The 13,650-nt window shown below is 41.1% G+C and overlaps 1 protein-coding gene across 1 annotated transcript; it reads right to left on the reverse strand.

Moving 5' to 3' along the window:
- Positions 1 to 9,062: 9,062 nt before the first annotated feature.
- Taar5 (trace amine associated receptor 5) lies at positions 9,063 to 10,076 on the reverse strand. The gene has a single exon (XM_005360922.2). The coding sequence runs from the start codon at positions 10,074 to 10,076 to the stop codon at positions 9,063 to 9,065; it is 1,014 nt and encodes a 337-aa protein (XP_005360979.1).
- Positions 10,077 to 13,650: the final 3,574 nt, after the last annotated feature.

Below are 13,650 nucleotides of genomic sequence, written 5' to 3' on the forward strand. Positions count from 1 at the left end.
TTAAGGAAGAATTTAATTGGATCATCTGAAGAAAAATGGATGCAACTAAAGACCTTCATGTTAAGGGAAACAACTAACTCAGACTCAGAAAGACAGATATCATATATTTTATCTCATTTGTAAATCCTAGATTTTACATAGACATAGAGCATCATACGCACATATGCATTTATAATATGCACTTAACTACATATATATGACGTGAAAATAGAAATGAGTTTAGAGAGTTAATGGAAAGAGGGTAAAGGGAAGGGTGTGAGGGGATGAATATGGTTGAAATACATGATCTATTTGAATGAAATGTCTTTATGAAGCTATCATGGTATATAACAAATATTTAATGAGAAATTAAATAATAAATTAAAAAAAGAAGAAATTTAAGACAAATAAAAAGAAATATCACACAAGAATACAATTAATAAATCCTACGCTTAAGCGAACAAGTAAGTTTATCCTGTCAATGATTTTTAAAATAATTTTTAGATCATACTCACATTGAACATATGTATCCGCTCCCTTCACAAAGCATACATAATGTATTCATGATATTAGGTTCTGGAGTTTCCCCAAAGCCCTGAGACCAGCTACAGGTCTAGGATACAATGACCCCAGTCAGGAACAGGTTCTACATTGCTTAAGTAAAAAACTAGTACCTCTAGAGACTAGCATAAAAAGCCTAGCAGTAAAAAAACTGGTACCTCTAGAGCCTAGCATAGAAAGGTTTCTTTCTGGCTCGCAGGAAGCCCTGTGATGATGCAGCGCTATCCTGGGCAGCTGCCTCACATCTGTGACTGGGTTGCTTGAATTTCATGACTCGTTCTTTTAATGAGAAGCTTCCTTCTTGCTTCAGCCTGAAAAGGCCATGCTGGTGTCTTTCGTCAGAAGCCAAACGGACTGCTCCACCTAGTGGCCAGGTATAGGGGATGAGCAAGCGGGGACACCCCCCCCCTTGCTTTATGGAATAAATGGCAGGTGACAGTGTGAAGGTGTATCACTTTGAATTTTGAGAATAACAGAGACTGAGGTAAAGCACATTAGCTGTTATTTAAATAACAATGTCATTGAAATATGGTGACTGTGGCCTTAGGTTTGGTGACTCAAGCATGCTCAAGTCAAGATGATCAGATTCTTTGTGTTTCCAAAATGACTCCTGTCAAATCATATTTGTTCCTAGGTACAGGGGGCTGAACCTAAGTCCCATAATGTTTAGAATCAAATTCTAACCTTTTGCTAAGGCATGAGGCTCACATAGTCTAACTCATGTCAAAATCTCTAACCACATTTTTCCCAGTCCTCCTAGTCATGCATCCCCTCCCACTCCTCCTTATCGCTCCCTTCCTTGGGAAGTCCTAGGACCTTGGCACAGGCCATCAGTCTGATAAAAAAGATAAAAAAGATTCAAGTTCTGTTATAACTTGGGAAAGGTAAAAGGGGGTTAGATGGTAGGAAAGAGTTAAAGCTGAGCCTATGGTAGCCTTGCCTGAGGATCAAAGATACACAGTCTCTGGAAATTTTATTTGCTCTTTACAACAAGGAACCATATCTAAGTTGCCTTGACAAATAGAGAAGTAATGGTGTTTGTTCTGAACTGATATATCCAGAACACATCTCCTGCACCTAAGGCTCAAGGATCATGGCAGAAGACAGATCAGAAGGATTGTAAGAGCCAGAGGCACAGAATGTTTGCTGTGAGATTGTGTCTAGTAGAAAGGACAGAGAAACTACACCCATCGGCTGTTATCAACATGGCTGCCTAGCTAACAAGGACAATACCAAAAGACATGCTACCATGGAAGGGGAAATGTCAGGGGGGCCTCAACCATAGACAAAGAACTACAGGCAATTATGGGACATGGATAGCAAGAGAAATAGTCTTCCAGGAAAGAAGCCCCCAGTTGGTTATCCAATACACAATGGTCAGTTCTGAAACCATATACATACATGTAACAACAGTACATGGATTGCACAGGCTGTGTGTGTGTGTGTGTGTGTGTGTGTGTGTGTGTGTGTGTGTGTGTGTTCATATGAGTTATGTATAGAGAGGCAGACAGATAGATTTGAGAGTAAGTAAGAGGGAGGAAAGGGATGAAAGGAAATGACATCATAATTTTTCTTCAAAAAAGTATTAATCCCCTCCCAAAAACATAGAAAAATAGACACATGGACTGTATCAAAATGACTATCCTGACCTTGTTGTTTCTGATTCTGTAAACATGCCAGCTTACTTTTAAAAATTGGAAAAATAAAAGTTCTGCTAGAAGACTGTAACCAACTACACTTCAAGGTAAAGCCCACTACTCAGGAAAAACATCAAATAATGATGTTATATCACCAAGAAAACTATGACACAAAGAATTGGGGTCCTAGTGCTTAGAGCATTAACTAGGATCAGAACATCAGCTAACAGTAAAGGTGAGTTCTCTGTCAAGTGTAATCCATGTCTTGGGATCTGTTTCTGTAATATATCTATTACTCATCTACCCGTCTACTAACTATAGATACCAATGTGTGAATATATCACATCTATCCTTCTACCCATCTACTAACTATAGATACCAACGTACAAAGTTTCTGTACATCATTCATTCCTCCCACCTTTGCCAGACGGGTTCTGGTCATTCTTAGAATCTCTGCTTTGATATTTTTTTCTCTCAAGAAAGTCACTGTGGAAGCCAACATTGGCAACTCTCTCCAATTCACTATTTTCATTTTTTTCTTCAACCTCTTAATTGTATTTATCAAGATGGTCACGATCTTATTTTCCTGCTTCTTACTAATGTTATACCTGTTTGTCTCTGATTGAGGTATATAAGATACTTTAGAACTTGTCAACTAGTCCACTTAATGGGATTTAGAATCACCTAGGAGGCAACCTCTGGGTATGTCTTAGGGAGTTTACCAAAAGGATTAACTGAGGTGGAAAAAATCCGGCCTTAAACAGTATAGCCCCTTCCAGCAGGTAGCTCAGATATGAAGGAGTTGGTGGAGAAACCCTGCTTCTACATCTGAAATGAATGTGTCTAAAGACATTTCTGATACCCTCTGTTGACATCAGACCCCAGTTTCTTCATCCTTCCAATATGGATCATCTGTGGATCTCCAATCCTTCAGGGCTAGGTTGGAACTGCTAAGGCATCCTACCTTGCTGAGCAATTAATTACTGGGTTCTTAGCCTCTCTGGCATGCAAATAACTTTTATTAGACTACTTAATCCTTATCATGTAAATCAATCTAATATATTCTCTCTTTCTCTCTCTTTCTCTCTTTCTATCTCTCTCTGTTTCCCTTATCCCTCTCCCTCTCTCTTCATATATATGTATATATAATACTGTAAATCAATAAAAGTCATAGAAAGTTATTTCAAAAGACTTATTTGTCTGTAAAAATGCTTTCCAAAGAATTAAGGATGAAAAGACTGAGATTTGAACCATCTGTGTCTTTGTTTTCATTATAGGTAAACATGTCATGTGGCGGCCAGTTAATCATTTTCAGTGGATACTCTAAGATGGTTACTATTTTGTACTTCTAAAGGGGAGCACTGAAGTCTAGACAGTAAAATTCACATGATCTAGACTTTAGGGACAACTGGGACTTGGACCCAGGTCTATCAGATACAGAGACTGTACTCTTCACTCACTTCATGGCCCTCCACAGCAGCCATCAGTGATGGAAACCATGATAACTAAACCTTGGGAACAAAGGGAACACCAGACTCTAAATCCTGAGGCCTTGCTGTGTGCCCATAGAGGAAGTTCTGGTATAGGCTGACTATGGGGAGCTCATCTTGATGACAATTCAAATTACAGGGATGATTTTCAAGTCTACTTTGTGACTAAAATGTACAGCCCTGATCATCAAAGTTAAAATTTTAAGAAACAAAAACAGTAGGGGAAGAAATGTTCAGCCCAAGCTTATCAGGAAGGGACACTGGTGACATGCTCCATTGTCAGAGCAAAGGACACTGGTGACATGCTCCAAGAACGCAAGGAATTCATTAGACCAAAGCAGCCTGAGTTAGCGGAGTATAATACAGTGACAGATGGACTTTACTATACTCACCACATAGTTGAATAACAACAATCTGTTCCATTGACTACACTTGAAATTCAATTCAACCATTGTTGGAAGGATGCTGCTAGTTAGTCCTGGCCACTTAGCCCCAAAATAATCACTCAGAAACTGTAGTAATTAAATCACTGCTTGGACCATTAACTCTAGCTTCTTATTGGCTAACTCTTACATCTTAATTTAACCCATTTCCATTAATCTATGTATCACCATGTGGCTGTGGCTAACCTGGTAAAGTACTGGCATCTGTCTCCAGTGGGGCTACATGGCATCTCTCTGACTCTGCCCACCTTTTCCCCAGCATTCAGCTTAGTTTTCCCCACCAAGCTCTGTTTTCCTATAGCTCTGCTATAGGCCCAAAGCAGTTTCTTTATTTATCAATGGTAATCATAACATACAGAGGGAAATCCCACATCAAACCATTGTTTTCTTCTGCCCTTTTATGTCCAAAGTAGAAACTAGCAGGCAAGCACTTCCCGAGTCTCCCCACTACTGTTTTCTGTGGTTCCGAAGGAACTTGTGTCTGCAGCCATGCCACCAACTGCCTGGACCTCTGTCACCATCTTTATTAAAACCTGCCCCATTCTTCTTTCCTTTCCATGTTCAAACTGCATTTTTTTCATTCTCTGCAGACTCCAGCCAGATAGGGCAGCTCATTTATCCAAACATGGATCATTTGCCTTTGAATTTTTATCAAAAAATTACTAAATCAAAGTACTAAATGTAGCAAGGTCCTTGAAAGCTTACATGTTGAATTGAATGTAAAGTCTAGAGCTTTCTACAACACCACTGCCTTCTATACCTGACCCTTCTAGATACTCCTGAGTCTAGTTCTTCCAAGCAGGCCAAACCTACTATGCATCTATGATCTCTGGTGAATACTTGGTCTTCTTGGAGCAAATTATGTGAGTGTTTCTTCCTTTGATGATGCCTAGGGTCATCTTCTCTCTTCTCTTCTTGTTTATGTTATGTGCGTGTTGCGGGACAGTGGTAGCCCTGTCTCAGGTGTAGATATGTCTCATTGTTCCTTCTTGTGTTTTCTATCTCTGAGGCCTTGGCGGAAGAAACAGCTTTTGTTGGGACCGTCTGTTCTGATGGCAGAAGAGAGAAGTGTATCTCAACCATGTATTATTCTTTAAGTTCCTGTTTGAGGATAGCAAGTGCAATGACCCAAAAGGCTTTGATCAAGATAAATCAGACAGCCAAGCCCAACATGAATGAATCTGAGGCATTTATTCAGAGAGTGCATGAAAGAACCATGAGAAAGGGAAGTGCAATAGAGGTTAAGAGTGTAGAAGAGGTCAGTCTATAGTCAATCTATAGTCTGTCCCACCTATGAGATTCACTGGGGTAAGAATGGCCTAGAGATTGAAGGAGTGACCAACCAAGGACTGGCCTAGTCTAAGATCCATGCCACAAGAGTGAGCCTTCCCTTGATACTACCTGGAGCATCAGGACCCACTGGCTCAATGACCCAGAAACCTAGGATATAACCAAATACGACTAATGATATTATGCTATACTCATAAATTGGTGTTTAGCCTAATTGTCATCAGAGGGGCTTCATCTAGCAACTGATGGAAACAGAGACAGAGACTCTCAGCCAGAAATTAGTCTGAATTTGGGGAATCCTGCTGAAGAGGTGTAGGAAAGGTTGTAGGAATCAGAGGAGTCAAGGACATCACAAGAAAACTCACAATATCAACTAACCTGGACACACAGGGCCTCACAGAGGCTGAACCAACAACCAGGGAGCCTGCATGGGACTGACCTAGGCCCTCTGCATATATGTTACAGTTGTGTAGCTTGGTCTTCTTGTGGGCCTCTCAATAGTAAGAGCAGCGGCTGTCTCTGACTCTTTTACTGGCTTTTGAGACCCTATTCCTCATACTGGGACACCTTGCCTGTTGAGGACCAACCTCAACAAAAAACACTTCCTACCAGGGTCGAAGCATGAGAAAATAAAGACACAAACTACAAGACAGTATCAGGAGGGAATTTTAGAGGTTATTCAGATCCTGAAATCACCCATGTTAATTTTTCCACAGTTTTTGTTGGAAACATAAATTGGGGGAGAAGGTAACAAAGGCTTCACTAATATGACAGTGCAAGACTTCCCATTATCAGTATTCTATTGCCTGGGCAACAGGAAAACTCAAGTCAGGCACACAAGTCACATAGGCAGAAAACACCTCCTCCCCAGGTGACCTCATAGTTACAATCAAAGGAGCAAAAGTACGTTGGTGTTTCCTGACCACCTGCAAGGATGGTTAGTTAACAGAGTTTTCTTAACTGCCAAAAGGGTCCAGACTGCCACCTCCTGAGCTAAAAGGTGTGATTAAGCCTTGTTATTCCCCAAACTCTCTGACCATTAGACAATGGTGAGAGAAATGGGCCTACATTTCTCAACTCCTACACTTGCCCAACCTAAGCACATGGTGGGTGCTTAGTTTTACTGTAACTTGCTACGCCGTGTTTGGTTGATATCTATGGGAGACCTATCCTTTTCTGAACAAAAATGGTGGAGGAGTGAATGGTGGGGGCAGAAGGGAAGGATTGGGAGGAAATGAGGGAGGGGAAGCTGCAGTTAGTAAATAAGTTAATTAATTACTTAAAAAAGAGTGTAGAAGAGGAGTCACTGAGGGGCAACATGCTGCATTGGGTTTGACTCAACTGAATAAAACAATATAAATAAATTGAAGTGTGTGTAGAGAATGAACTACTGGTTAGGGTCATACAAAACAAGGGCTATTCACCTTAGAATTTTATTATTATTTTTATCTAAATGTCATATGTATATGTGTATGTTTTTCTGTGTATATATTCCACATGTGTGCAGGTGCCCATGGAGGCCAGAAAAGGACTTTGGATCCCTTGGAGCTGGAGTTACAGACCCTGATGTGGGTGTTGGGAATTGAACCTGAGTCTTCTGCAAAAGCAACAAGTGCTCTTAACCACTGGACCATCTCTCCAGTCCCTAGACTATACTGATGTTTTTTGGGGAACATACAGACACAAACAAAAATATAGGCAAGCATGTACACACATCACCACTATCACCACCGCCATTATCAGACTTTTGACCTCTTTTCCAGTGAGATGCTCTTGCTAAAGAAAAGCAGTAGTGGTGACGTTTCTCTGCTCTTGCCTTCTGCTTATATTTGAACCTAAAGCTACTGTGTTGGAAAGGGTGCCTGGAGTCCATGTTTAAAGGGGATCATGTATGATGAAGAAGTACATCTTTCTATCGATGAATCATATCTGAAGTTTTATCTGTCCCAGTTTTGATCTGGGCAGAACCTGCAGTGATTGTAGCAATTGCTCTCATAATTGTCACAAGTGGAAATTAGTATTCTCTCACTTCAGTCTATCTATTGCTGATATTGTGTAAATTTATTAACTCATCGCTACTCTGAATTTTAATTTCATTATACCTTGTTAGGTGTTTTCACATATTGTTATATTAGAGATGTGGCTATTTTCCAAGATGTTTTAAAGATGTGTTCAGCAGTATTTTCCTTTGGATTTCTAGAGGTGGGGTCCACGGTGTTTCCCATCTACTCAGAAGTCCATAGAGCACAGAAGTCAGGGCACTTGCAGTGTGCGTGCGGCTGATTCTCTCCTGACAGCAGCACAGAGGGGTTAGAGTGCTAACTCAGCAAAGTCTCACACCATACTGAGATCTCAGGAGAATTTTCTACCGCCCAAAAGGTCCAAAGATATTTGCCTCTTAGAGCTTGTAGTCATAGCATAAACATACATGGTTTTATATCTGGGTCCCACATATTAGAGAAAATAAAAATGCGGGATAGATATTTACTTCCTTAAAGACTGCTCTCTGAAAGCAAATGCTTATTTCACTTACAACTGCTTAGTGGTTAAACTTTGTATTCCCATGCAAGTTGTTTCAAAAACACATGCATTCATTCGTGGTCTGTTTATTGAGATTGGCAAAACTATAAACATTCATCCACACTTGTCAATATAAATGGACTAGAGAAACTTCAAATTAATTTACAAAGAAATTTTACAAAGAAGCAATTATTCGTTCACAGACAGAGCCAGTGCAAACCATGGAAGCAGGGTGATTAGAGGTCTCTAGGAAATTTTTAAAAAGGAGACAGAAGCAGGACGTACTCTTATTAGCAACAGCTGCTAGTGGAAATTCGTTCCAATTCCCTCTCCGCATGGGCCTTGGGTACTGGCTTTACCTCTGAAAAGCACGCTCTGGGACTTGTGGGAGCATAGTGAGTTTAGTGTGGGGGATGCAAGCATAAAAGACACCTATTCATTCCATGCCCAGGTGTGGCTAATTATCGCAGACCACATCATACATTTCAGGTTTCTCTTGTTTTTATTCAAAAGAGGGAAATATTCCTTTAAGAAGATGAAATGATTGCACCTTGAAAGGGACAGAAATGTCTTCCAAAGCTCTAAATAGTCGGGTTCTAAGGATACGAGGACTCTAAAATGAGCATTTTAAGAAAGACACACTCCAAGTGTTGTACTCCAAGTGTTGACTAGGGCATGAAATTATGACTCAGGCAGAGTTTCCCAAAATTAGATTATACCCTCATTTTCAGGTCACTTTAGAGTAAGCTTTATTTTTTTTTAGTGAAAAAGCAATGGCAGAGGGAAGAGTCAAGGCCGTCAGTTTTCTCACTTGTCCAGTGCCCATAGCAGACACAGGGAGAAAATTGGGAAGGAAACCCCAGGTCTCTGCAACTTCAACTTCTGCTTCTTAGTTTCTAGGAAGCAATGACTTAGAAGTGGGATATTTCCCAGAATTCATCTTACCCACTGTGTATTCAGATGACTTCACTCAGCCCTTTTCCTACACTCTTCTGTGAGAATGCTGGGTAAGAGTGGTGTTTTACTTCTATGCTGATTAAGTAACAGGCTTTTCTTACCCCCACTTAAGCCCAGGAAGCTGCCTAGAAACTAGGGAGACACCATAGCCTATGGTAAAACTACCGTCCTCCCTCCTGCTTGAATCAGTCAAGGTACAAATCAATAGTTGGCGACCGCGGTGAGAGAATCTCCCTGCTCAGGAGGAGTTTCAGCGCCTTCCTAAACCACCGGTAGGAGAAGACGTAAATGATGGGGTTACAGGCTGAATTGAAATAAGCAAACCAGATAAAGATGTCAAAGACCAGGGGCGGGGTGATAAAGTTAAGGAGGCTGTCAACGAGTGTGTCAACGGTGAAGGGGAGCCAGCACACAAGGTAGACGCCCACAGCAATGCCCAGGGTCTTGGCGGCTTTTCTTTCCCGCTTGACCGCCCCAGCCACGCTTTGGCTCAGGGCGCTGATCTGTTGAGCCTGCCTAGTTGCAACCACAAAGATCTTCACGTACAAACTGATCATGACAAGGCAGGGAACAAAGAACGCGGGGAAGTTTAACCAGCCCCAGAATTTATTAAACAGCAGCTGACAGCTGCCCACACAGGGCATCTCTTCCAGCCACTGGCTGAGCCCTCTCTCTACCACATCTGTGTAGAGAAAGAACGCGGTGTAGGCTGCTGGTATCCCCCATCCTGCCACGATGTACCGCAGGGCTACCCTGACTGTGACCTTGGAGGGATAGAGCAGGGGGTCACAGATGGCACAATGACGGTCAATGGAAATAAAACAGAGATGGAAGATGGAGGTGAGGCAGAACAGCGTGTCCAGGTAGGTATGCAGGCGGCAGAGGAAGTCCCCAAAGAACCAGCAACTCTCCACGGAGCGCACCGTGCTCAGGGGAAGCACCAGCAGGCCCAGCAACATGTCAGCCAGGGCCAGGGAGAGCAGAAGAAAGTTGGTGGGAGTGTGGAGTACCTTAAAGTAAGACACGGCAAAGACCACAAACAAATTCCCCAGGACTGTGATCAGCACACCTATTGTGCAGGCCAGGTAGATGACTACCTGGATGGCCAGAGGGTGGACCGTCCTAGGACAAGACCCATTCACCTGGTAGCAGAATGCTGCAGGCTGCTCTCCAGCACCTGGGAGCAGGGCAGCTCTCATTGACAGGTTCTGTTCGTCGTCTTTCTCTTGGATCTGGTCACCTTTTCTACTAAAAGAATAAAAATTATTTTACTTATCATTTTTTAAACATGCACAGAATGAGATCAAGAAGAGGAAAACTAAAGGGTGATTGAATTGATTGATCCTGAGTTTGTAATCAAAGACACCCTGAAAATCAAGTGTGGCCTGGGACTGGAGATGTAGGAACTATGCTAGCCGGTCCATCAGACAAGGCTCTTTTAAAATGACTGCAGGTGATATCCTTAAAAGAAAAAAGAGGACTAAACGCTGGGCTAAACACTTCCTCAAAAGAAAATGTATCATAGTGTTGAGAAAAAAAAATCAAAAAGCATTCTCCTTTTCTAATAAGGCACTTGTCAAGTGAGATTTAAAGTTCTGAGTATGAACCAAGAGATAAATTAGCTATTGTGAACAAATTGTTTCTTGTTTCTTGGGAGAAAATGTCTAGCTTCCTCCTTCAGTAGCTAAGTAAGCTGACAATAATTCAGTCGGTTCAGGTTTTTAATTATACCAACTCATCTCCAAATAAGAATTCAGCAGACAAGTAATTAAAAGGACAAAAATATCCTTAAGCAGTTTTTTCTTGCATTGCATGTTTTTTAAAAATATAGCACATAGGGTGAAGCTATCTGAGATGAGAAAATATTTGATTGACCAAACACCAACCTGTAGAGTATGAAACGCGTGCTAACACATTGAACCGAGGGCCTGGGGATGTAGCTCGCTGTGTAGATGGCTTTCTAAGTATCCACAGTGCTCTCGGTCTGCTCTTTCATTTAAGCCTACTGTAGTTGCACACACCTACAGTCTCAGCACATGGGAGGCAGAGGCAGGAGAATCATGAGTCCAGGACCATCCTTAGTGCCACAGTAAGTTCAAAACTAGTCTGGGATACATCAGACCTGTCTCAAAAAAAAAATGCATGAAAAAAAATTTTAAAGTAAACTGAGAGTTTTCAAATTACTTACTCAGGCAGGAATTAATCACCCCATAAAAGAAGTCCCCACATGGGACAGACATGCACAGATCTCTTCTATCAGCAAAAGCGACAGGCAAGCGGTCAGAGGAGATTTTATATTCTCAGAAGAACCTGCTCCTCCGTGTGGGGTGATCCAAGCAAACAGTGAAGGAGTGCCAAGGGACCGGTTCACAGTGCTCAGAGTCTCCATTGCTTCCTTTCCTTTGCAGCATGGCAATTAATTAGAGATACAATTTAAACACATTGGGTTTTTAGAGTCCGCTTTTCACCCCTATGTTTGGGGCTAGCCACAAAGTTATTCTTACCTAGCTTGGCTTGTTTCTAGCCAGCTTTTCTTAACTTAAATGATCCCATCTACCTTTTGCTTCTGGGCTTTTACCTTTATTTCTGTATATCTTTTTTTCCCCCTTCTTATTCTGTCTGTGTGACTATGTGGCTGGCCCTATCTTTTCTTGTTTCTAGATCTTTCTTTTTCTATCTTTCTCCTCCTATTTATTCTCTCTGCCTTTTAGCCTATCATATCTCCTGTCTTGCTAATGGCCATTCGATTTTTTATGAGCTCAATCAGTTGTTTTAGACAGGCAAAGAAACACAACTTCACAGAGCAAAGCAAATCCAGCATAAAAGAATGAAACACATCTTTGTATCACTAAACAAATGTTCCACGGCATAAACAAACGTAACGCATCTTCAAATATGCCACAACAGATGGCAAAATATATTGTTATAAGAATTACACTATAATTTATTTAATCCATCCTCTACTGGAGACACTCATGTTATTCCAAGCTTTTATTATTATTCATAGTTTCCCATAGAAATATCTGTAGTATACATGGTTCATATTTGTGTGGTTATCTCTCTGAGATGTAACCCTTGAATTGTTATGGCTAGTTCCAAGAATTCGTTATCACTAACCACCACCACTCCTTATTCTAGAAAGGACTTAAGAAAGATTTTAATGAATCCATATAAGAATGAAACATGGTAAATATTTTAAAAAGAAAACCAGAATGATATAGGAGTTGATGCTGGCCATGGGAAGATGGAGGTCTGCCACCAAGAGTACTCCCATAGAGCTCAGTCAAGTGAAGCTATAGTATCTTTCCCCATCTCACCATCATCTTCTCTGTGCCTTTGAAACCCCTTTTCAAGACCCATGGTGCCACCTCCAAGGACTGTAGATCCTTACAGGCAACACAGCTCTCACAGAGCAGCAGCAGGACTTCTAAGCTGGGTTGTGTATCCCATCCTAACTCACTTGGTGCCTGTGTGGTAGGGTAAAAACTACACTGCATAGTGTTATTATTGTATCATTAGTGTGCTAGCATGTCTGGGGCATATTCCTTTATAGTGGATCCATGTTTCCTATGTAGCTGATGGGTGCCAGGTACTGGAAGAGACTTTAAGCACAGCCCTTCCTCTCATGAAGATTGCATTGATGGGGTCCTGGAAAGAGACAGGAATCTACAGTTAAGCGCCTTGCAGAATGCTATAAATGAAGTACAGAGGAAAAAGTACACAAGCATATAAGTAGAACACGCAGTTTTTTGGAATCAAGGAATAACTATGTATTAAGGCATACAGTACAGGGATGGTCAGGCAAAACGAAGAGGGGGCATCAGAAAGTGGGGACATTCGAAAGACATCAGAGAGTCCACATGCTGAAGACATTTGCCAGCATGCTACAATAAAACATAAATTCCTTAAGAATCACCTCAAAGGCACATAAAGAAGAAACTTAAACAAGCACCTAATAGAGTATAAATTTAGAAAGCATGCAAAATAGCAAGAGAAATTAAGTTTGTTGACCACTTACTATGCTCCAGGTCAGTGGTATAATATATTTCATTTAATTTTCTAAATATTTAATCCCAGCAGATAAGAAACAGGAAAGTAGTAAAAACACACCTGAAGGTGTTTCCAGAAGTGATTAGATCATGAGGACTCTGACTTAATAATAAATAAGTTGATCTCTTCATTGATTTGTACTTGATGGACCCAATGGAAGGAAAGGTGGGAGGTGATGAGGCTTGGGCGAAAAGAGCAGGTCAATGGGGTGTGTCCTTGGCAGCTGGATCTTGCTCTGGTCCCTTCTTTTATACCTCTTTGCCTGTTGTCTAGCTGCCATGATATGAACAGTTCTTTTCTACCATGTACCTCATATACATACTCTCCTGATGCTCTCCAGTTCATGGGCTCACGAGCTGATAGGACTAATGTTTTAAATAGAAAAAAACAAATATCAAGAAATTAGGTGTAACAAAACGGAACATGCTTATCTCTGTGGGTGCATACACCCAGGGAGTGACAGCTCACAGTGGGTCTCTCGTTGGTTCCTTCATTATACTCTGTGGAGTTGGCACTTTTCTTCCACTTTTACTTGGGTTCAGAAGATTGAGCACAGTTTGCTAGGCTTGTTCTGCAGTCACCTTCCCCTGAGCCATTTCATGAGCCTTATTTCACTTTTGTAAAGAAAATTTCTCCATGAAAAGAAACATCCATAAAGTTTTAAAAGGAAAATGATTGATAATGGTAATTAATTATTGCATTATCTTGTTTGTATAGCCGTTG

The sequence above is a fragment of the Microtus ochrogaster genome, linkage group LG4 (genome assembly GCF_000317375.1).
Source record: "Microtus ochrogaster isolate Prairie Vole_2 linkage group LG4, MicOch1.0, whole genome shotgun sequence".
In the NCBI taxonomy this organism is placed as follows: Eukaryota; Metazoa; Chordata; class Mammalia; order Rodentia; family Cricetidae; genus Microtus; species Microtus ochrogaster.

What these genes read in the sequence shown, in the direction of transcription:
- Taar5 (XM_005360922.2), bottom strand. Translation starts at nt 10,076, where the DNA reads ATGAGAGCTGCCCTGCTCCCAGGTGCTGGAGAGCAGCCTGCAGCATTC.